At 33.1% G+C, this 26144-nt stretch overlaps 2 protein-coding genes across 2 annotated transcripts; both read left to right on the plus strand.

The window, feature by feature from the left end:
* The first annotated feature begins 5109 nt into the window (after positions 1 to 5109).
* Positions 5110 to 6666, plus strand: LOC150028100 (uncharacterized). The gene is made up of 2 exons (XM_090301044.1): positions 5110 to 5356; positions 6485 to 6666. Exons 1-2 carry the CDS (start codon positions 5110 to 5112, stop codon positions 6664 to 6666), a joined length of 429 nt encoding a protein of 142 aa, XP_090157170.1.
* A 1596-nt stretch (positions 6667 to 8262) lies between these two features.
* LOC137837642 (transmembrane ascorbate ferrireductase 1) lies at positions 8263 to 12569 on the plus strand. Its single transcript, XM_068646711.2, has 4 exons — positions 8263 to 8601; positions 10401 to 10449; positions 10785 to 10984; positions 12172 to 12569. Exons 1-4 carry the CDS (start codon positions 8425 to 8427, stop codon positions 12445 to 12447), a joined length of 702 nt encoding a protein of 233 aa, XP_068502812.2. The 5' UTR covers positions 8263 to 8424; the 3' UTR covers positions 12448 to 12569.
* The last annotated feature ends 13575 nt before the right edge of the window (positions 12570 to 26144 follow it).

Here is a 26144-nt window from a genome sequence, read left to right on the forward strand (position 1 = left end):
AAAAAGAGATAAGAGATAGGGAAAAGGTTAAAATTAAAGAAGCAAACATAGAAGATGGTGTGTGTCCCCTACTCTCTTTAGATCACCTTGGTCCAACAGCAATGACCAAATATTCCAATTTAGTTAAAACAATGACCCACCTTGTATTGTCTTGTTGTGGTTGTGGATAGTTCTATCGTTTACAAGACCAACCTCTTTTCCCTACTCTACCTCTACCATCTTTTTGTTTCATTTTTAATATTAAAATTTGAATACACTTCTCTTACTTTGTATTAGTACATTTATAAGAAAAAGGAAAATGGGTAAATGGCTTGTTAGATATCTAAATATGTGACTTGCCGTCAAAAGAATAAAAGATATGATTTCATCTATTAATATAATAATTACCAACATGAAAATATTAATTATTGGGAATATTGAAAAAGAAAATTCATCACAGAAAAAAAATCAATCGGTCTTAAGTTAAAGGTGGAATATTGCACTCAAATGGCCGAAAATCACGCTTGGATATTGCATTATTAGGCCTGATAAATATTACTTATTCCTCATGTGTAAGAAATTATATGTAATTCAATTCAGACGTATAAGACATAAATTCTTTATAACCATAACACATTTTTCTTAGGAACATAAATATGGACTACCTATTGAACTGGATGACTTATTCCTTACCACTCACACAAACAACAAGGGTGACTAGGTATATAGTCGTTCCAGACTTATGTAAGTAATTTCTTTGTTTTAAATTTTTTACTTCATTAAATTTTTTAATGTAAATTACTAACATTTACAACTTCCATTACTCTTTAGGAAACCTATCATGAGCGATTGAGGATGATGCAATCAGAGAGTTCAGAAGGATCAACTTTTGTTATCTCTCTCATTGATTTCAGTGCTGGAAAGATGTTGCTGGAGGGAATACTAGAAGTAGAGTTTAGGGCACTTGGGATTTGGCTGCTAACTTCCGCCATGGTGCCTCATCCCTCACTCAACCCCATGTATTAACTTGTAGTATTGATCATGATGATCATCTAGCTGAGAAAGCACAATGTAGAAACCAAATCTTAGAAGCAAATGAAAAAGTAGATAAGGTTGATCAAAGGAGGAAACAATTAGAGGAAACATTGAGGTTGATGCAACAACAAGTAGATATGATGATGGAAAAACATGTTGCAAACACTTCAACAAGTACCAATCAGGTCCACCCCAACTATGTCGAAGACTTTGATGAACACCATCTTCCTTGATTATGACTTCTACTATAAGTTAAATTACTTGCCCATTATGTTATATATTTTATATCAATAAATATAATTTTTATTTCATTTTAATTATTGTTATTATTTTTTATAGGTATTTTCCATTGTTTCCATTTTTTACAGGGTCTTATGCTCTGGGAAATATCATGTGTTAATTTGAAGACTTTTTTTAACTATGTAATATTGACATAATATTTGTACTTCTTTTAGTTAGCACATTCACTTGACAAAAAACTTCTTATGCTTGGTATTTTTAATTTTCCTATGTTATCTTTTAGATTAATTTATGAAATTCAGTTTGAACTTTTATTTCTATTACAAATTACCATTTGCAATTACGTTGCAAACTTTAGATTCAATGATTACATTCACAGTGATTGAATGATTGAAAATGAATAATGTTGGATGTTTGTAAGTTTGTAAATGGTGGATAGTAAGTAATTTTGTAAATTACTGGATAGGTGATATTTAAATATGGATGGAATTTGGATAGGATAGTTATTCTGGATGTGATAATAGAATTACACATGTTATTATGAATGTGAGAATGAGATTCTAAATAGGACCATCAACATTTTTTAAGTTATTTGTGGGGTTAGCAAGGGTGAATCCCTCACCAGGCCTTCCATCAACCTACACGTTCACATTACCATGGTTGGGGCTTAGTCCTTGTTTTTTGTTTCTTTAGCTATGGTTTATCCCTCTCTGGGTTAGACTAAGCAAGGGTTTGACCCTCTCTAATTTAGGAGGAAGCTAATCTACTAGCTTCAAACTAGAAAAGGGTTAAGCCTACACTAGTAACTACTGTCGCATAAAAAATAGCTCATATGAGTTACGATTTAGCAAGGGCCTAACCCTTTCTATGTTAGACTAAGTGAAAGTTTGACCCTCTCTAATTTAGGAGGAAGCTTGTCTATTAGCTTCAAACTAGACATGGTTAAGCCTACACTAGTAGTTACAACCCATCACATAAAAAATAGCTACCAGTCTTTTAGTTTCCGTTGGCCAGTCCTTACGTCCATGCTAAAGTATATTTAGCGTTCATGTTTCATCATTTGTGTCCTTATTTAGTAGAGGTTATTGGCATTGTTTCTTGTAGTGCAAACCATTGAATAGAAACAATTACTATTTCTTCTTTCTTAAATGAAGAATGCCTAGCTAACAAAGTGCTTTGGGCACTTGCAACAATCCACCAAAATCCAAGTAAAATATTCAACTACCAATCCATATACCACAACATATTTTATTACAAATTAACCTAGAAAAGAAGAAGAAAGGAATTAAAACATTAATAGAAAATAATTTACTTACTAAAACTTCAATAAAAAAATACTAGTCATTATCCATTTTCTCCATAGGAATATATTCTCTTCTCGTAAGTGAGTCACAACAAGAAAATCATTAAATATAAATTAATTTTAAATACAAAAAATATTGATTAAATTAAATAATATTTTGGATACTAAATTTTTTTTTATATCTAAAATAGTTTCTATTATTAATAAATAATTTTTAAATTGATATATAATTAGTTACCAAGATTTTAATTATATACCAATTTAAAAACTATTTATTAATAATAAAAACTACTTTAGATACTAATAATTTTTTAGTATCTAAAATAGTACCTAATTCAGTCAATATAATAACTAATTATTTTTTGTCTATAGAATTATATTTTATGTAATGATTTTATTATAATGAGCAAAGTATTATTAATCTTTAACTTAGATAATTTTAAAGAGATAAATTTTAGAATAAAATAAGAAATATTATAATTTTTATCTATAGACTTGTAAGTCTTTATTCAGTTAAAATTTTCCTTAAAATAAAACTAAGATCTTATATAATTATTAATTATTATACATATAATAATTATTATCGTAATCTATAGAAGATAAATAAGTAAAAAAATAATGAGGTTAACATGGATTAATGACGTAAAATTGGTGTACTATATCATATAAAGAGGAGTAAAATTTTAAAAATAGGAAGTAAAGGTGGCAATATTCATAAAAGTAAGAGGTAAAATATATAATTAAATGAAAAATAATTAATGTAGGATAAATTTTAAAATTATGATAGAAAAAAAATACTTTTTGAAAAAAAAAATATTATACATGATAATTGTATGTGAGTGAATACGGGAATGTTATATTTAATAACTTAGGGCGTGTTTCTTATTAAGCATATATTCTCGAAAAAGTTTCATGTTCATTTTATTAAACCTTTAAAATTTATTTTAGGATGTAATTAATTTTTAAAAAAATTGCACCCCATATAAAGAGATAGAATATAATACTCCTGTGGGAATAAAATGAATTAATATTAAACATATATGTAGCCTATATTTTTATTGATGTTTTTAAGTTAAAAATTTGTGTGAATAATCAAATATAAACAAAGACTATAAATTAAAAATGTTTGAAAATTTAGCTCCGAAATTGGAATAATTTTTTTTTAATGTTCAAAATGAAGTGCTTCTTTGGCAGGCCTCCCTCCTTGCTATTCAACCAAGCTTAGAGATTGTTAGTTCGTCTGTTCTTGATACGTTTATTTGTCAAGAAAAGATTGCTAAGGAGAAGATTGATCAAGCTTTTTATTGTCAATTTTTTTTATAAGCAAATAATGAAATTAAATTAAGAGGGATACAAAAGGGGTATCCCAACCCTTTTACATAAACCAAACCACATTAAGAATCTCCAAGAATAAAGAGATGAACAAACACCCCAGAAGCAATAGAAAGATAATGTTTGTTGCATAAACTAGACATCTTATTCCAGCTATCACCGTGCTCGTATTGGAATGCTATAAGCACTGCAAACTGCAGCTACAAAACCATCAAAATACACCAAAATATTGGTTATCTCCACCACCTCAATGACATTCCTTCTACCCAGTTTGCAGTGGCACGATTGTAGCACTTGTCACATAATTAATCACTTCAATGCAGCATCTTCCATTCGCTCCTTTTTGGACTTTGGCTTCCCCCTGTTTGCTCCTTTTAAGCTCACTTTTATCAGAAACCAACTTCCTACTTGCCAGGGTCCATCTCGCACTTAGATTGGTTGGAGTTTACAACTTCGACTTACATCCCCCAACATGTCTGAATCCCCACCACAACCTCTACTGCTACCATCCACATGTGAGACCACTAGTTGATCATCAAACACACTTAAGGATTTCCACAACAATCAAAACACCACATAAAAAACACAGTTTTTGTTTCTTGCAAAAAGAACCTTGAACCAGCATACACCCTGCCTCCATTAGTCTGTTATAAGACACATCAAAACAGAATCCTCCATCATGTTCTTAACATTCCTTTGGACTTCCTTGCATACAAGCACATATGTCCTTTCCATCTTGCTTTTTACTGTCAATACTTGTTTTGGAAAGAGAGGGCCAAGATGCTATGGTTTAAAGATGTGGATCAAAACACTGCTTTTTTTCATGATGTGGTTAAAAGGCATAATAATTCTAGTGGGATTCATAGATTACAGACTGATAATGGTGTTATTGAGGATTCTAAACTCATTGTGATCATATTTTGGATTTTTATAGAAATCTTTATGTTGAGTCTAATTCTAATTGTCCAAATACTGGTAGTATGTAGGAGTTTATTGGTCTTTATATCCCTGAAATGATTTCTTTCGAGGAGAATATTATGTTAAATAAATTCTCGGATTAATTAGAAATCAAAAATGCAGTTTTTAATCTTAATAGTAATAGTGCTCCTGGTCCGGACAATTTTGGTGGTGTTTTTTATCATTCTTGCTGGGAGATTATTGGGATGGATAGTTGTAAAGTTGTTTAACATTTTTTTAAACAAAACTATATTCTTCTTGGAATGAACAATAATGTAGTTTCTCTAATTCCCAAGACTTTGGGTGCGGATTCCGTTAAAGATTTCAGACCAATTGTTGTCGCTAATTTCAAATTTAAGATCATCTCTAAAATACTGGCGGATAGGCTTGCTATTGTGGTTGCTAGAATCATTTCTCCAAATCAATATGGGTTTGTGGGTAGACAGATTCATGATTGTACAGGTATTGCTTTTGAAGCTATTAACATGCTTTCTAAAAAGTTTAGAGGAGGTAATATGGCTTACAAAGTTGATATTCATAAACCATTTGACACTCTGAGTTGGAAGTTCTTATTGTTAGTTTTGACACACTTTGGTTTTCATTCCTCATTTGTCAGTTGGATTAGTATAATCCTTCATTCAGTTATGTGTTCTATCAGGATAAATGGCAGTATGGTGGGGTTTCTTCCTTGTAGTATAGGTGTGAGACAAGGTGATCCTTCATCTCCCTTGCTTTTTTGCCTCGCAGAGGAGGTTCTAAGTAGAGTCATCTCTAAACTTGTGAATGATAAGAAGATTCAGCATATGGCTAGCCCTGCAGGTTACATCACTCCCTCTCACATTTTATACATGAATGACATCTTTGTTTTCTGTAGGGCGGATAATAAGTCTCTTATAAATTTGAGTATTTTCCTTAAAATATATGGTGATTTTTTTGGTCAACATGTTAATAATTCTAAAAGTACTTTTTATACCATGGATACTTCTACAATTTGTTACCAAAGTTCAATGTCTTCTTTCTTACGGTCATGGGGTGTTACCTTTTAATTATTTACGACTGTCTATCTTTGTTGGTGCTCCAAAGTGTCGATTTCTTCAATCTTTGGTTGATAAAGTCAAATTGAAGTTGACATCTTGGAAAGGGAAATCTCTTAGCATGATGGGTCGGATCCAGTTGCTTAATACGGTTATTACTGGTTTTCTCGCTTGTAGTTTTAACATATATAAACGGACGGTTTCTATTATTAAGCAAGTTGAGCAGTGGAACCGAAATTTTATTTGGACTGATGATATTATGAAAAAGGGTATAGCTACAATTAATTGGGCTAAGATTTGTTCTCTTCTTGAGAATGGAGGATTGAAGATTATTAATCTCCATCATGAAAATAATGTGTATCATCTTAAGCTTAGTTGGAAATTTTCCTATAGTAACAAGTCTTTGTCTCTCCTCTTAAAAGCCAGAGTTATTAAATCAAAGTACCAATTTAGAATGGTTTATAAATCCTCCTCTATTTGGCCTAGGACTAAATAGTTTTATGACATTATGCTTGAACATACTTCTTGGACGTTGGTACATGTACTTTTATTAATTTTTGGAATGATAAATGGTGTTTCACTCCTTCTTTATCAATCACTGCAGGGGTACCTAATGCTTCTAGAATCTCGGATACAGTTTCTCAATTCCATAATGGTAGTGATTGGAGTATTCTCTTGCCATTACGGCAGATGCCTCATTTTTTTGAACATATCATGATTAGGAAGGAACAAGATATTCCTAATTGGATTATGGAAGATTTTGGGCGTTTCATTAAGTTGGCTTAGACTTTTTTCTTGCATCCAAGAATTCCCTATGGTTGGAGTAAACTCATTTGGTCTTCATATATACCTCTTTCCAAAACTCTAGTTCTTTGGAAAGTTTTTCATAGACGACTACCTACAAATCAACACATTCAGCATGGAGGTTTGCATATATGTTCTATGTGTACGTTTTGTGAAAAGCAGGAGGAATCTATTCATCATTTTTTTAAATGTCTTAATGTTATGCATTATCTCCTTTTTCTAATGTGGATTATCTCCTTTCTTTTATTAAGATAATGGTAGTCCTTTGATTAATCTGATTAAACTTGCTATGATAACTTGTTCTATTTGGATGATATGGTGTATGAAGAATTATGCTAAAAGTTCACTAAATATTTCACTTGTCTAGTGGGTAATTCGTTTAAAAGTTTTATGCGAAATGATATGTTTGATTTTAATGTTCTAAGGTTTTTTGGTATTAATACTTGTAGTGGTAAAGTTCTATCTCCTTTTTCTGTTCGATGGGAGTTTCCTTCTCCAGGTTGGGTTAAAATAAACACTAATGGTGTTACTATGGGTTTCCTGGTCTTTCTAGTTGTGGTGATATTTTTCATGGGAGTATGGGGGAGTTTATTGGTGGTTTCTCTGTTTTCCTTCGTGTTTAGACTGTTTTGGTTGTTGAGTTTTATGGAGTTATACATGTTATTGAACAAGCTCAAAAGATGGGTACTACTAGTTTATGGCTTGAATGTGATTCTGCCTTGGTTTGTGTTGCATTTACTTCTAGGACTAATGTTCCTTGGATGGTTTGTAAACACATGTCTTAACTATTGTGGGAAAATCAAGTTTAGGGTTTCTCACATTTTTCGTGAAGGGAATGCATGTGCTGATAAGTTTGCTAACTTAGGCTTTATTCATAAAGAGTATTTTCATTGATATAATAGGCTTCCATCTAGTCTTTTCTTAGAGTTCTTCATTAATAAGTATAGATTACCTATGTACATTTTTGTTAATATAGGGATTTTGGTCTAGTCCCCATATTTTCTTGTATTTTTTTTCCTTTTAATAATACTTTTTTTTTATATAGTGACAGTTGTTGTTATTTGAAGTGTCACTCTAACCGAAATGTTAAAGTTTCGTAATAATACTTACGATAATAGTGTTTTTAAAAAAATGTCTTCGAAAATAATAGTCATAGTTAAAATATTAGAAAGAAAAATATGTTACCTATACACTCACAATAAAATTATTAAATGAAAATTAGTTTTAAAAACAAAAAGTAATTAATTATTTAATTAAATTATATATTATTTTATAAATTAAAAAAAATATCAATATTTAAAATAATTTTAATTATTAATAAAAATTAATAAATTAATTTTAAAATTAATATCTAATTAACTAACAAGTTTTAATTTTCAACTATTTTATATTTTAAAATTAATAACTGAAATTTTGCCAATTACTTATTTTATTTTCTAAAACTAGTTTTTATTTAATAATTTTTTTATATTAATATAATACTTCCTTATTCCATTTTAGCAGTCTTAACACTTTAAATCAAATTTCAAATGAGACATAAATAAAATAAAAAAATTGTCCATACTTAAAAAAGAACTGGAGGAGTATAATTTTGTGAAACAAAGACTTTGCCTCTGTGGAGAAATTAATTGTTGATTTAAGCCTGGAAGTGTCCCTTGATAGCAAAAGCAGATGGGTGAGACACAGCATGCAATAAATAGAGAGAAATCCTGAAATGCTCCCAAGCTTCATAACCTATCTATGCTCACTTCAGAGAAAGACAAAAATATGGTGTTGGGAAAGCATGATGGTGTTCTTCCATTAACTTTTGTGGTTCACTTACTAGCAATTCCTCCCATTCTCATGGTTTTGGTTTGGAGCATACACTTCAGGGGTGGCTTCTCTTTCAACTCTTCCAACAAATCTCTCATCTTCAATGTATGTTCATCTCTTTCTAACTTCTTTTCATTCACTTTGCAATTTGTTTCAGATATTTGGGCCACTTCATGTTTCTCCTTCAGAAATCTTCTCTTCTTTGGACACTCATGTTTGAACTCTCTGTGTTTTCAACTTTGATCTTACATATATAGTTACTGTGTTTTGCATGTTCACTGTCAAATTTTTACAGTTTTGTTGGCAAAATACAAGATTCTTTTAATTTAGTTTAATATTTATTTAGTTGGTGCTAAAATACTACTTTTTGTGACCAGTTTCTTGTAAGATTTGCCAAAACAAGAACCAAAGTAGAATCATTATTGACAAACAATGGAAACTGTTAATTTTGTATTTTTTAACTTATGCAAATATATCTTGAATTTGGATAGGCATTGAAAAGTACGATTTTGTCAGATGTATGCATACTTAATAAATGAAAATTAAAATGAATAAAAAGATTATTTTTAATTCAAATAAAAAAAATTCTTACTTAATTAACTAAACAAAATCACCAGGCTTAGAAAAAATGGTTGTCATTTGTACCTTATAGTAACTATAAATGTTTGAGGTACACGCCAACTACCATTTAAAGTCTTGAAAAGATCGAATGACCCTATCTTTTAATACGAGAAATGAGTGAACCATTTCTCTTTGACAATTTCAACAACTATTTCTTGAAAAATAAAAAATAAAATATTTTTATATCAAAATATTTAAATATGCTTTAGTTCTTATGAAATATTGAATTTTGATTTTCGTTAATATGAAATTCAATATTTTTAATAAATTTTATTTTATTTATTATTATGTAATATTTATTTATAATTTATGTGTTTAACGAAATATAAGTGATTATCTAGATAATCTTAGTACTGTAATTTTAACCATACCAAAAGTTTCATATAAATGGTATAATTTTAAGTTTTTTTCATCTTAACATGTACTCAAAAAAATATTTTATTTTTCTTATTTAAAATAATGAATTTATGAAAAAAAATAGTAAAATAACTTAAAAATTTGTATATTTAATATGGTATTAATTATATAATATAGAAATAATTGATAGTATTAAAAATTTCTAACCCCCACACGCAACATTTAAAATGCTACTTTTTAGTTCTTCCAGCTGGCGCAAGCTCAGCCACTACACGTGGATAAATAATAAACATACACTTCCTAAATGTTACGTACTATACCCACAGGATAAAACCAACTCATGGAAAAAAATCAAGGTTAACATAATCACTACACTAAGAATTTTTATTAAAATAATTAAAAAATATAAATTAAATAATTAATAAATTACTTATTAAATAATATATACATAATTTATGTGGTTTAATTAATGAATTATTGGATCAATGAACCACTAAGTCAACATGTTCTAATTTCTACTAATTAAACACGTGTTGAATGTTGAGATTTACATATTTAATTATTTTTTTCTTAAATAGTTGGTTTAATTATGCTTTAAATTTTAAAAATTTAGGATACTACATCAACTTTAATTTATTTATAAACATCTTTTTACTTTTTTTCATATCATTTTTATTCTTTTCTCTCATTTTTTATTGATCACGTTTACCATATATATATATATATATATATATATATATATATATATATATATATATATATATATATATATATATATATATAATCTTCGTTTTTTAATTCCTCCCAATACTACATCGTTACAACTAGAAACTTTTCATTCTTGTATATGTGTAGGTCTCAATAGTGAAATTGTGATATTACTCTATTAAATGAAGCCCTCTAATCTTGTGCATCTTTTGATACAGATTCATCCTGTTCTTATGCTAATTGGAATAATAATTATTGGAGGTGAAGGTAAACAAAGTATTTTCACACTATTTTATTAATATTACTTTGCTTATTACTATCTCTATTGTTTATTTTGTTTTTAAACACTTTCTAAGTAGCTACCATGAGATATGAATTTACAAACATGATGAGATTGGTTCTTGTGGATTTGATGCAATTTTTTACAGTTCTTTATCAATTTTTAGATAGATCACACTAAATTATGTGAATTTTATTATCTAGTTAATAGGAGAAATTTTAACAAAACAAATGTTGAAATGAAAATTATGTTAATGATTTATCTTTCACTCATTGACCTAACTAAATGCTTGTTATTATAATTTTTGTTTTGATAATTGCAGCCATTGTAAGTTACAAATCTCTTCCTTTGAAGAAAAAAAGCAAGAAATTGATACACCTTGTTCTACATGGCATGGCACTAATACTTGGAATAATTGGAATTTATGCTGTCTTCAAGTTTCATAATGAAAGTGGGATTGTCAATCTCTACAGTTTGCATTCATGGCTTGGAATTGGGGTTATAGTTCTCTACGGTGTTCAGGTAAATCATTGGAATCTTGTCTTCAAACCCTAAATATCCTGAAATCCTACTAAGAATATGTGCAGGTTTGGGCTTCAAGGTGAAAATTCTAATTTGAAAATAGTCAAATTATGTTTGCACCTTCGTAAGCACTCCTTACTTTTTGAAAATTTCAAAATTACTTCATAATTTATTAATGTTTTTTTAATTATATGAAATTTGATTACGTCCTGAATAAAAAATCTGAAATTTAATATTTGTGATTTTCTATATTTTGAATTGTACAATAATGTAACTCAAAATATAAATTTTGTATTTTGGAGTGCACAATTCAAAATACAAATTTTTCGGAATCACTAAATTATAAAATTTTTGTATTTTAAATTGTACGATCTAATTCTGAAAAACTAATTAAAAAAAAGTAATTTTATTATTTTCTGAAATATGGGAGGGCAGAAAGAAACGCATGAAGGTGCAAGGAAAAATTTGCCTTCAAAATATGGACTTTGCTTAAACCCAATTGAATCCATGGCTATTAAGAACCAAAACAAATTCAAAAATATTTTGAAAACAAAAACGGCTCTTTCTTCCTACACCTCCATATATTCTTCTTTCACTTCCATAAGTTTTTATATTTTCAAAAATACCCTTCTATAATATTTCAGATTACGTAATTTGAATTTTTTTTTTTTAAATTCGTAATTAGCTTTCAGATTACATAATCTGAAAACCTTTTTTCAGAAGAATGATTAGTTTTCGGATTATGTAATCTGGAAGTTTTTTTTAGCTTCCAGATTATATAATCTATAAGTCTTTTTTTAAATGTGTGTCCGGATTACATAATCCGGAAGCTACTCTATAGGAGTGGCACAAAAGGGATAAAAATGTATTTTCATATTCTATATTGGGTGACAAAAAAAAAGGATGGAGGTACAGGAAGAAACAGTCAACACATTCATCCTTTAAAATAATGATAAAATTAAACAATTTTTAATTATACGATAATCTATCATCTATATAACTAGATTAAAAACAGATAGAAACCTATATACGTATTCAACTAAACTCTTTAAATAATCATTCAGTTACACAAAAATAGAATACTATCGTTCAATTACAAAAAATTCTCAATTTTTACAGAAATGATACATGGTTAATGAACTTGTTTCCAAAACTATATCTAACATTATTGATGCTTTGCAACACAGTGGTTATTTGGGTTTGTGATGTTTATCTGTCATGGAGGGAATTCATCCCTGAGAAGCAGCACAGTTCATTGGCATGTGAAAATGGGGCTCTTTTTGTATCTCTTGGGTGTTGCAACTGCTTCTCTAGGGTTTCTAGAGAAGCTTACTTTTCTGCAGAGTTCAGGATTGCCAAAACATTCCTCTGAAGCCATTCTTGTCAACTTCACTGCCATTCTCACTATCTTCTATGCTGCCTTTGTTGTTCTTTCTGCTGTCTCACCCTCCTCAAGAACATGACATCACTTAGCAACATCACTTTTTTAATAAGTTTTTCTCATGCTTGCCACTGGAAACTAAGTATGAAAGCACAGAAATGTGATTACGATGAATAATGTATAAATTTTTTAATATTCTCTTCATATTTGGTATCATAATCATTACTAATTACTATAAAATAATTTTAGATATAAAAATTAAATAATTACTATAGAATAAATTAAATATTATTTTAAAAATTACAAAAATTATTAATATTTAAATTAATTTATATTATTAATAAATAATTTTTAAATTAATATTTAATTAATTATTAAAGTTTTGGATCTCACTTATTTAGATTATAAAGTTGGTAAGGAAAATTTGAGTACCTAATTACATACTAATTTAAAAATTACTTAAAATAATATATAATTTAATTAATATAATAATTAATTATTTTTTATTAATACAATTATTTTTATTTAATACATTTTTTAGTAAATCCCAGTAATAAAATAATCACAGCAGTACTATGTTACGTGGGATTTAAAGTGGGAATCCCTTTTATTCATTACTAATGGATTCATTACTAATGGGAAAACGGCCTAATTTTTAGTTATATATATATATATATATATATATATATATATATATATAAATTTATGTGTATTTGTATGTGCGAGAGATATATTATTAAATTTTAAGAGATTTGAGGAATGAGAGAGATAAAATAAGAGAAATTTTTTTAAAAAAATTAATTAAAGAAGAATATCAGTTTAAAACAGAAAAATAACTAATCTTTCTACTCTCCTATCAGTTAGTGACAACCAAATAAAATTAACTTACAAATCTTTTCACTCTGTTAGTTATGTAAGAACAAATAAAATAAAATTTTAAAATAAAAAAAAAGTGTTTTATAAACTTTTAAAATTATAAAATATTCAAATAACCAAAATAAATTAATAAAACAAAATATTAAACAAAGATAAAATAGGAAAATAATTTAGATCAGTAGAATTTCTTTTATATATAAAAGATATAAATAACTAAAATAAATAAATGTTGTCATGTCTCTCTAGATTTTTTTATGACGTTATATTGGTTATTATTTTTTATTAAGATCGGGTTAGGGATTATTATTATGAAGCTTATTGATACATTGTTTTCTAACATGTGTATCAACATTATTAAAAACAAAACAAAAATATAAAGACTACGAGGAGACAAAGCCGAAACTCACGCAAAGAAAAAAGTCTCCAAAAACTAACTATATGAAAAAGATACAAATAGCACGAGGGGACCGAATACAAACTCCTATAAAGAAAAAAAAAAGACTTAAAAAATTAACTAAACTTAAACCTCAAGAGATTTAAATAATTTCTAAAATAATTAAAATACGGAAAGTTAAATAATCAAAAACCAAAAAAAAAATCAGTATGTTAGCAAAATCATCTAACACATTTATTATTCTAACAAAAATTATAAGAGACTTTAAAATGCATATATTTACATATGTTAAAAACCTATTTTTTGACAACGACGTTTTAGTCTTAACGGAGAATATATCAAAACTTTGAAAAGCATTGAAAACTAAAAGAGAAGTTATATTCAAAATCATCTTGTAGTTTTTAGCTTCAGAAAACCTATTACAAGAATGATATTAAATGATCAACTTAAATAGAAAAATTGATGTCAAAATAGGTAAAAAAAATCCTCCAACAAAGTCTCTTTTTTGTATTTGAAGATGTCACCACCATGAGATGATCGGGAAAACCTGTAGTACTTACCATCAATATTAATATCTAACCAACTTACCTAGACATTATAATCAATCTATCTTGTTTAACTCTAATATTGTAAGGATATTGATGTGATTCCAATAGCCACATAGAACAAGATTCTTGACACTTTTAGGAATCACCTTGAGCTGGAAAATATAGAGGCACTTTCTTAGAAGTTGGATCATGGTTCTAAGTCAAGAACTCACCAATAACAAGTACCAAATCCCAAACTCATTTGGATGAACCAAATATTGTCAAATTGAATCAACAAAGGAATTATAAAAAGAGAAGACCGAACATAATTAAACCACAAAAACAGAATATAGGTGCTGGAAATTGGAAGAAACCGAAACTAAAAACAACTCAAAACACAAGGCAACATGAACAATTGAAGAAGAAGAAAGGAAGGAGAAGAGAATGCTCATGAAGATGGAAGAATGGTTGGATGATCACGCCACTAGAAGTATGGATGCTCCTAGATGAGTGTGCAAGCCGCCACTTGAGGAAACCATGGTCCTTCAAGATAAGACTAGAGTGGAAGCTCAAAGCTCTCCAAATGCTCACTCCAATTTTGAGTATAGTTTCTTTAGATAAATTCAAATCTGAAATTTACAAGGAAGGCACCTCTATTTATAGCCTAAGGTGCTGAAAATTGAAAGCTAAAACAAATCAAAATTCCCTCCAAAACAAGCTAGAACCGGCGCTAAAATGCAAAGCAAGGAAGGTGTGATCCTTTCCTTCACTTTGGCACCCCCTATTCTACTCCTACACCTATCTACTAATACACCCCCCTAAAGCTCCTAACTAAAACCTAAAAGATGCTATAACAAAAGAGGTTTCTAAGGTTTCCCTCTAAGCACCTTCAACTAAAGATACTACAAAAAGAGAAAATAAATGTCCTCTAGCTCCCAAGGCTTTGAACATGCTTCTTGTAATCCTTTGAGGTGGACTTTGACCTCCATGGGCGTCCTCCATTTGTGCCTCCACCTCTTCTTGAGCTTGATGAGTGGCCTCCATGTTCTCTTGGGCTTGATCTCCATCATACTCCCCGAGTTGGAGAGAATTCGACCACGAATTCTGGAGACCTACAGAAAAAGGAGTTAGATCGCTGACATTAAAAGTATGACTACCTAAGAATGTATCAGGCATATCTAACTCATAAGCATTGTCATTAATCCTCTTGAGGACTTGGAAAGGTCCATCCCCTTGAGGCATTAGTTTGGACTTCCTTTGAGTAGGAAAACGATCCTTCCTCAAGTGAAGCCAAACCCAATCGCCCTCATCAAACAACAATGCTTTTCTCCTTTTATTGGCAAGTTCAGCATACTTGCCAACCTTCTTCTCAATTCTCTTCTTGATGTCTTTATGCAAAGTTTTCACAAAAGAAGCCTTTTCATCCCCATCTTTGCACAAGACATCGTCAAGAAGGGGAATAGGAAGAAGATCAAGAGGTGTTAGGGGATTAAACCCATAGACCACCTCAAAAGGAGAATGGGAGGTGGTAGAATTTACTACTCGGTTATATGCAAACTCAACATGGGGTAGTAAATTCTCCCACACTCTAGGATTCCCCGAAATAAAGCATCTCAATAGTTGTCCTAAAGTTCTATTCACCACCTCGGTTTGACCATCAGTTTGTGGGTGGCAAGTGGTAGAAAATAAAAGCTTAGTTCCAAGCTTGCCCCACAAGGTCTTCCAAAAGTGACTCAAGAACTTAGGATCTCTATCGGACACTATAGACCTAGAAATCCCATGCAAGCGAACCACTTCTTGGAAGAAGAGGTTTGCAATGTGGCATGCATCATCCACTTTGTGGCAAGGAATAAAGTGAGCCATCTTTGAAAAACGATCCACTACCACAAAAATGGAGTCCTTTTCCTTTGATGTCTTGGGTAAGCCTAAGATGAAATCCATAGATATATCTACCCAAGGCATTGAAGGGATAGGAAGAGGAGTGTAAAGACCATGGGGATGCATTTTAGATTTAGCTTTGCGGCAAGCTATGCATTTATCACACAAACTATGAACATGCTTATGCATATGAGGCCAAAAGAAATGTTCATGCAATACATCCAAAGTTTTAGCAACCCCAAAATGACCCATTAAGCCCCCCTCATGAGCTTCTCTAACAAGAGATAATCTAATAGAGCATTGGGGAACACAAAGACGTTTTCCCTTAAAAAGAAAGCCATCTTGAATAAAAAAATCTTTGTGTCCTCCCTTAAGACACTCTTGATAGAGGAGAGAAAAATCAAGGTCATCATGATAAAGTTCCTTAATGTGATCAAAACCAAGATATTGAGAGGTTAAAAGATTTAGCAAAGTGTATCTTCTAGAAAGAGCATCCGCCACAATATTTATTTTGCCTTGCTTGTGTTTGATCACATAAGGAAATTGCTCAATGAATTCCACCCACTTAGCATGCCTCTTGTTAAGTTTGTTTTGGCTTTTCAAATATTTAAGAGATTCATGATCACTATGTATCACAAACTCTTTGGGAAAAAGATAGTGTTGCCAAGTAAACAAAGCCCTAACAAGTGCATATAATTCCTTATCATAGGTGGAATAGTTGAGATGACTTTCCTTCAATTTCTCACTAAAATAGGCGATGGGGTGGCCCTCTTGAAGGAGAACAGCCCCAATACCTATGCTTGAAGCATCACACTCAATCTCAAATGTCTTAGTGAAATTAGGAAGGGCCAAGATGGGAGCATTAGTCAATTTTTCTTTCAAAGTATCAAAAGCATTTTGTTGTGCTTCTCCCCAATGAAAGACCACATCCTTTTTCACTATGTCATTGAGTGGTGCGGCAATGGTACCAAAGTTTGGGACAAATCTTCTATAGAAAGAAGCAAGCCCATGAAAACTTCGGACCTCATTCAAAGATTTCGGTGTAGGCCAATTTTGAATGGCCACCACCTTTGTTTTGTCCACATGGACCCCTTTACAACTCACAACAAACCCTAGGAATTCTATATGATCAAGAGCAAACATACATTTAGCAAGGTTAGCATACAAATGTTCCTTCCTAAGGGTTTCCAAAACTTGCCTAACATGCAACCTATGGTCATTCAAAGATAAGCTATAAATGAGAATGTCATCAAAGTAAACCACAACAAACTTACCAATGAAAGGTCTAAGAACATGATGCATGAGGCGCATGAAGGTACTTGGTGCATTAGTTAAACCAAAAGGCATAACTAACCACTCATATAAACCAAAGTTGGTCTTAAAAGCCGTCTTCCATTCATCACCCGGTTTGATACGGATTTGATTGTAGCCGCTTTTAAGATCAATCTTTGAAAAGATTTTAGAACCATGTAATTCATCCAACAAATCATCTAGTCTAGGTATGGGATGCCTATACTTAATGGTTATGTTATTTATGGCCCTACAATCCGAACACATTCGCCATGTGCCATCCTTTTTTGGCACTAAGATGATAGGCATAACACAAGGACTCATGCTATCTTGCACCCACCCTTTCTCAATCAAAGCCTCAACTTGTTGGCGAATTTCCTTGGTTTCACTTGGATTGGTCCTATATGCGGGACGATTTGGTAAGGAAGAGCCCGGTATCAAATCAATTTGGTGCTCAATCCCTCTCAAAGGTGGAAGTCCATTTGGAGGATCTTGAAACACATCTTTGAACTCTTCTACCAAATTTTCCAAGCAATGAGGACTATCAACAAGTGTTTCTATGCTAAGAGTTCTAGGGATGGCTAAAAAAAGAGGATGATGAGCCACTATTTCCCTTTCAATGTCACGCCTAGACACAAGGAGTGTAGGCTTAGAACTCTTATCTTTTTTATCTTTTTTATCTTTTTCACTCTCCCTCTTTTTCTTCATGATAACTTGGTCCTCATGGACTTCTCTTGGAGAGAGAGATTTTAAAGTAACCTTGTGACCATGGAATTCAAAAGATAATTTGTTGGTAAAGCCATCATGTAAAACTTTTCTATCAAATTGCCAAGGCCTTCCCAAAAGAACATGAGTGGCTTCCATGGGCACAACATCACATAATACCTCATCTTTGTATTTTCCAATGGAGAAATGGATGAGGACTTGTTTATTAACAATTATTTCTCCTACTTCACTAAGCCATTGTAACTTGTAGGGCTTTGTATGAGAGATAGTAGGCAATCCAAGTTTATCTACTACTCTTGTACTAGCCACATTTGCACAACTACCCCCATCCACTATCAAGGAACAAATGTTGTTTTGAATAAGACATCTTGTATGGAAAATATTTTCCCTTTGACTTTCATCAAAAGGTTGTGAAACTTGTCCAAGAAGTCTTCTCACAACTAACAAGTCCCCTTCAAGTGGACATTCGCTCTCTTCCTCACTAGATGCATGAGAATGCAATGAATGCTTTGAAGAATCCGAATCATGCTCACTAACTACAATGCCCTCATGCATGTACATACTTCGTTTGGAAGGACAATTTGCAGCAATATGACCATAACCCATACATTTAAAGCATTTAGTGTTAGATGTTCTAGTGGGAGACTTAGGTCTAGATGTTGATGGCTTAGATTCCTTGGGTTTGAAAGAAGAATCTTTGGAAGGATGTTTAGAAAAAGAAGTTTTGTTTTTCCAAGACTTGGAGTAGTATCCATTATTGGAAGCATTTTTAAAAGAGTTTTTCTTAGCAAGTTGGGCTTCCACCTTCATTGCAAGATGAACTAAAGAGCCCAATGATGAATACTCTTGTAACTCAACAATGTCTTGGATATCCTTCCTAAGACCACTCACAAACCTAGCAATCATGGCTTCTTCACTTTCTTCTAATTCAATTTTAAGCACAAGCGTCTCAAGCTCCTTATAATATTCATCCACATTTAGCGTGCCTTGTTGAAACCGTTGGAGTCTCAACATGAGGTCTTTCCTAAAATGTGGGGGCACAAACCTAGTGCGCATATGATCCTTTAAAGAGTTCCAAGAGTCCACGGGAGGACCCTTGTGATAGATAATGTCCTTTACAATCCCATGCCACCATTTCATGGCATAATCACTAAACTCTAGGGTGGCTAGCTTGAGCTTATGCTCATCTTGGATCTCATGGATCTCAAAAATTTGTTCACACTTAGCCTCCCAATCTAAATACACATTTGGATCACTAGAACCATTAAAACAAGGTAGTTTGACCGAAGGAAGCTTGGACTTTGCATCATGGTAGAAGCCATTGCCGTAGTGAATTCTTTCCCCTTGGTGATGATGTCTTTGTCCATGGACTTGGGGTGGAGGTCTCCTTCTCCTATGCTCATCTTCACGGCCAACATCATTTGAAGAAGCTCTTGAAGATGGTCTATGAGAATGATGTCCATCATGGATAGAAGGAGATGGTCTAGTTTGTTGGACCTCCATCTTTTGCAATTTCTCCTCCAACCTTCTAATTGTTCTTTGAGCTTCATGTAATTCACCAAGAATTGAAGCTTTGGAAGGAGAATTCTGCTTGTAGGATGCATCACTTGAAAATCCAGCCATTTGTAATTAAAAACAGCAAACACACAAAACAGCAAACAAGTTAAAAAATTAGCAAAAACAGTAAGCTTTGCAATTGAAACTGCCGAAGTGAATTTAAGGCTGAAAAAGATATCACTCTCAAAGAAATAATGTTCTTGCTCCAATCTGATCTTGAGGCCTTGGAATCCTCAAATGAAATATGTCAAAGCAAGCACACCAATCTTAAGAGCAAACCACCACAAAACCAAAGAAACAATAAAGACAAACAAGAAAAGGTATAAGCAAGGAAAAGGTAATTGCAAAAGGAATACTATATGTAAGACAAACTCAAAGAATAAGAATGAAAGACAATCAAGAAAATAAAGAACTCAATGAGAAAAGTAGGCACACAAAAGAATACCTAAGGAAAAGCACTAGAGTAGATGAAGAAAACAAAAAATTTAGCTACTGGAAATTTTTTTTTTTTATATGCAAACTGTGTTTGATATTCACTGATTTAACTGGAACGTTGTAGAGCGAACTGGATTATGAAATTTATACCACAGAAAATTCAAGATGTTAACTCAAAAATGGCACTGGAATCAATTAAAAACAGTAAGCCAATTGAGAGAAATAAATTTTTTAAAATCACTGCCAGATTACCGTATTTTTTTCGACAGGAATCTACACTTTTTTTATTTTATTTATCATTTTTTGTGTACTTCATATTTTTGAATGATTCTTTTTTCTATTCTTTTCTAACACTTTGAATATCTCAAATCCAGAATTTCAGAATTTTACAGTACGTAAATCAGTTGCAATAAGGAAAAACAGTAAGCACTCTTTTCAGAAACAGAGGAATCCTAATAGGAATAAAAAACAGAATGATGAACTAGCAAAGACATAATAGAAAATGATGTATTGGAACTTGTATAGGTCTAGAATACAAGTATGAACTCAATTCTAAAAAGAAAATGCACAAAGGATCAACATCAATTCAGAAAATTATATGACACCAAAGCAAGAAACAATCAAAACAATAAAAGTACTACTAGAAGTAATGACATATATGGAATAACATGACTAAGACAAAACTTGACATGATTCAAAAATTAAAAGACACAACACAAATTGTAACAAGTGAAAGGAAGCTTAAGGTAAACTCTAGGAAGGATAATGCCATTCCAAAAGAGCAACCATACTCATAAGAATTATGAGTGCCATAAACCTTTCCACAAACACTTGGAGCAAAAGAAAAACAGCAAGAATACTCAAATAAAATTCTAAAACAGAAACTTAAATTGCAAGAAAATAAAGAGCTCTTGAAATTAAAGTGCACACAACTCAACAATTAAACAAGAATGAACCTAAGACTCATGATACCACATGATGTGATTCCAATAGCCACATAGAACAAGATTCTTGACACTTTTAGGAATCACCTTGAGCTGGAAAATATAGAGGCACTTTCTTAGAAGTTGGATCATGGTTCTAAGTCAAGAACTCACCAATAACAAGTACCAAATCCCAAACTCATTTGGATGAACCAAATATTGTCAAATTGAATCAACAAAGGAATTATAAAAAGAGAAGACCGAACAGAATTAAACCACAAAAACAGAATATAGGTGCTGGAAATTGGAAGAAACCGAAACTAAAAACAACTCAAAACACAAGGCAACATGAACAATTGAAGAAGAAGAAAGGAAGGAGAAGAGAATGCTCATGAAGATGGAAGAATGGTTGGATGATCACGCCACTAGAAGTATGGATGCTCCTAGATGAGTGTGCAAGCCGCCACTTGAGGAAACCATGGTCCTTCAAGATAAGACTAGAGTGGAAGCTCAAAGCTCTCCAAATGCTCACTCCAATTTTGAGTATAGTTTCTTTAGATAAATTCAAATCTGAAATTTACAAGGAAGGCACCTCTATTTATAGCCTAAGGTGCTGAAAATTGAAAGCTAAAACAAATCAAAATTCCCTCCAAAACAAGCTAGAACCGGCGCTAAAATGCAAAGCAAGGAAGGTGTGATCCTTTCCTTCACTTTGGCACCCCCTATTCTACTCCTACACCTATCTACTAATACACCCCCCTAAAGCTCCTAACTAAAACCTAAAAGATGCTATAACAAAAGAGGTTTCTAAGGTTTCCCTCTAAGCACCTTCAACTAAAGACACTACAAAAAGAGAAAATAAATGTCCTCTAGCTCCCAAGGCTTTGAACATACTTCTTGTAATCCTTTGAGGTGGACTTTGACCTCCATGGGCGTCCTCCATTTGTGCCTCCACCTCTTCTTGAGCTTGATGAGTGGCCTCCATGTTCTCTTGGGCTTGATCTCCATCAGATATGGTCCTCACTCGATCCTGGATGTATCAAGATCGATTGCCAATCGTGATAATAGGCGGACATCATGGCACGAAGCATGGGATTCAGAGTAATTAGTCTTAAATACTCAATTAGGACATAATCATAACCGTAAGATGGAGGTTAGGAATACACCCATATATACTATGTAATATGTTGCTAGAAAGAGGATCTAATACATTGAATACTCACCGGTGAAAGGGTGTTCCTATCCTTAACCACTTTTGATGTTCTAGGTAGAGGGTCGCCTATATTTCTGTCTATAACATTTTGGCACCCACTGTGGGGCAGGTAATTTTTTTTCCTGCGCCACTAATTGAGACAGACAAAAATGAGGGGAGGAAGAAGAGCAGCTGTGGAGGAAGAGGTAAATGTTGTACCAAATGGAGATCATACCTTAGACGCAACTAGGACTTTGATGGAGATGATGGAGACCATGAGGAGGCGAAGTGATAAACAAGCTGAGGAATTCAAGAGGAGACAAGGATGAGAATGGAGGAAACATTAAGGGGTCAAGAGCAACTCCTGAGGCAAAATGAGGAGCTTTAAAGGCAGATGGAGGCTCAGAGTGTGGGGAAACGAGTAATGGAGGACGTGGAGCCAGATTTTCAATCGTTTTCTTTTGAAATTTTGAATGAACCAATTCTGGAAAATTATGTTTTTCCTAAGATTGGCTCGTTCAATGGGAAGCAAGATCCGAATGCCCACCTAAAGAATTTTAGGGCGCAAATGTCGATATATGGAAGGTCGGACGCCGTCCGATGTAAAATGCTGGCAGGATCCTTGATAGGTACGACGTTGGATTGGTTCAACAATCTGCCAGAAGGATCGATGACATCACTAGAGGTTTTTGTTAGGTTATTGGTTGCTCATTTTGCAGCAAATAAAACTAAACCTCCAGACACAACAAATTTATTTTATGTAAGGCAGGTTAGGGGAGAGGCGGTAAAACAATATTTGCGTTGTTTTAACAAAGTGGTAGTTCAAATTTCCCAGCCTAATAAAGGAATGTGTGTGAAGGCTTTCATTATAGGGTTGAGGTCAGGATTGTTTAGAGAATCTCAGGTGAAGAAAAGACCGGCAAACATGGCAGATATTAATCTTCGGGCTGTATCGTATGTCAAAGTGGAAGAGTTCGCTAGGAAGAAGAAAGAGGAGGAGCGAAGGGGTGAAGATGGGTTGCGATCAAAGGCAGAAAAAAGAGGTAATAAGAGTTCGTTCAGCTAGCGGAAGTGGGGGCCTGTTGAAGACACGAAGGGAGGAAAAATCGGGAGGAGGTTCATATGGAGGAAGAACTGGAGGAGGTTCTTATACGCATGGAGAAGAAAAGCCTTATGAGAGAAGAGAGGAAAGGACGTGGTTTCCACCGAAACTGCCAATATCTCAAAGGGATATTGTGAAAGACGTAAATACAACACGACTTTTGCGTTTTCCAAAGAAGGCCACCATGAACATGGGAAAAAATTCGAGCGCTTGGTGTTGTTTTCACAAAGCATATGGACATGATACAGAACGGTGTTATACTCTGGCGAGACAGATTGATGATCTAATGCAAAGAGGAATGTTGCAAATAGCAGGAATGAAGGAAGTGAAGGAAAAAGAATCAGAAGAAAAAAGGGAGAGAGAAGAGAAAAGAATGGGGAAGAGGAAGAAGGACATGAAAGTTCAATATTGGGAGATTTAAATACAATTGCAGGAGGATTTTTGGGATGAGGAGTTTCTAGTGCCGATAGAAAGCGTTATGCTCGAGCGGTGCTGCATTTGGCTACTGAAGTCACTCCAATGCCGACACTGAGTTTCACCAAAGAAGACTTGGAAGATGTTTTTCCCCATGATAATGATCCCATGGTTATTTCGATTGTAATGAAAAGTCGATGTATCCATAAGGTGTTGGTTGATCAAGGGTCTTCAACTGATGTGCTTTTTTAGGATGCTTTTGTGGCTATGAGTGGATCGTTAGAAGAGCTAAAGCCGTATGAAGGGGTTTTGGTTGGGTTCTCGGGCGATCCAGTTCAGGTGCGAGGATACATACAAGCTCGAACCACTTTTGAAGATGATAGCAATACCAAGACAATTAATATCAGGTACATGGTCGTTAATACTCCATCATCATATAATATCCTATTGGGACGACCAACTATTAATAAGTTAGGGGTAGTAGTGTCTTCAGTGCATATGAAGATGAAGTACCCTACTGATCGGAGCAGAGTAGGGGTAATAAGGGTGGGTCAAAATATGGCAAGAAAGTGTTATGAAAGGAGTTTAAAAAATAAAAAGAAATGTTGGCAGGTAGAGAGGATAGATGTGGAAGTAGAATTGGACCCACGGGTAGATTATGAGGGGGAAAGACCACAACCAATGGAGGAAGTAAAAATTGTAGCAGTTGGAGAGGGTAAGTTGTTAAAGACAGGAAGTTGTATGGAGTTGGAATGGGAAAAGGAGTAGATAGAATGTTTGGAAGACAATTTAAGTGCTTTTGCATGGTCGGTTCAGGATATGCCAGGGATTGATCCTGATGTCATATGCCATAGGTTATCAATGAATCTGAACGTGAAACTTGTGGTACAGAAGAGACAGAAATTAGGTGAAGAAAGGCGACATATAGTAGACAAGGAGGTGAAGAAATTGAGGAGTGTTGGGTATGTTCGTGAAATACAGTACCCATCTTGGCTAGCTAACGTGGTTTTGGTGCAAAAAGTAATGGAAAATGGAGAATGTGTACAAATTTTACTTATTTGAATAAAGCATGTCCTAAGGATGCTTATCCTCTGCCTAATATCGATGTCTTGGCAGATGGGGTTTCAGGTTGTGAGTTATTAAGTTTTATGGATGCATATTTGGGTTACAATCAAATACCATCCTATGGATGAGGATAAAACAACATTTAGGGGAGGTTTGTCAAATTTTTGTTCTACCGTAATGCCGTTTGGATAAAAATATGTAGGAGCGACATACCAAAGGTTGATGGATCGGATTTTGGAGGGAATGTTGAGCAAAAATGTGGAGGCATATGTAGATGATATGGTGGTGAAGTATGTAAAAGCTGATAGTCATGTGCGAGATCTAAGGGAACTTTTTCAGGCGTTGGACAAATATAAGTTGAAGTTGAATCCAGAAAAGTGTGTATTCATAGTAAAAGCAAGAAAGTTTTTGGGTTTTATGTTGACACAAAGGGGAATTGAGAAAAGTGTGCGGCAATCTTGAACATGCGGAGTCCAACGTCAGTTAAAGAAATGCAGCAGTTAGCTGGAAAGATGGCATCTTTGTCGAGATTTATTCCGAAAGCGGGTGAAAGATCGGTCTCTTTTTTCCAATGTCTAAAGGGGAGTAATCAATTTATATGGACACAAGAATGTGAGGAAGCATTTCAGAAGTTAAAAGAAGTATTAGCGTCACCGCCAATCTTAATTAAACCAATGGTAGGGTCACCTATCCCTCTATACTTATGTGTCACAAAGAAGGCGATAAGCACGATGTTAACACAGGAGAAAGAGAATGAACATAGGCTGATCTATTTCGGACATTACAAGGAGCGGAAGTAAGGTACCAAAAGATAGAAAAATCAGCATTAACAGTTGTGATGACAACAAGACAGTTGAGGTATTATTTTTAGAATTTCCAGGTAGTGGTGAGGACAGACTTGCCAATTAAGCAGGTCTTACAGAAGATGGATTTGGCAGGAAGGATGATGAAATGAACGATTGAATTGCCAGAGTATGGGTTGTTGTTTGAAGGCATGGGGCTTGGTAAGGCCTCAGGCACTTGTAGATTTTGTGGCAGAATTAACACCCTCAAATGATGAGGATGTGAAGGGAGGTTCGGGAGGATGGATCTTATATGTGGATGGCGCGTCAAATGTGCAGGGTAGTGGAGCAGTGATAATCTTGGAAGGGCCGGATGGTGTCCTAGTAAAGAAGTCGTTAAAATTCGCATTTCAAGCGAGCAATAATCAAGCAAAATATGAAGCTTTGTTGGCTGGAATGAGATTGGTGATTCATATTGGGGTCAATAGGTTGGTGGTAAGAAGTGATTCTCAATTAGGTGACCGAACAAGTGGCAGGAAACTTCTAGGCACGAGACCCGCATTTGGCCAACTACCTGGAAAAGGTATAGAATATGGCAACCAATTTTGAGGAGTTTGG

This window comes from Phaseolus vulgaris, chromosome 4 (genome assembly GCF_051622355.1).
Source record: "Phaseolus vulgaris cultivar YP4 chromosome 4, ASM5162235v1, whole genome shotgun sequence".
Taxonomy (NCBI): domain Eukaryota; kingdom Viridiplantae; phylum Streptophyta; class Magnoliopsida; order Fabales; family Fabaceae; genus Phaseolus; species Phaseolus vulgaris.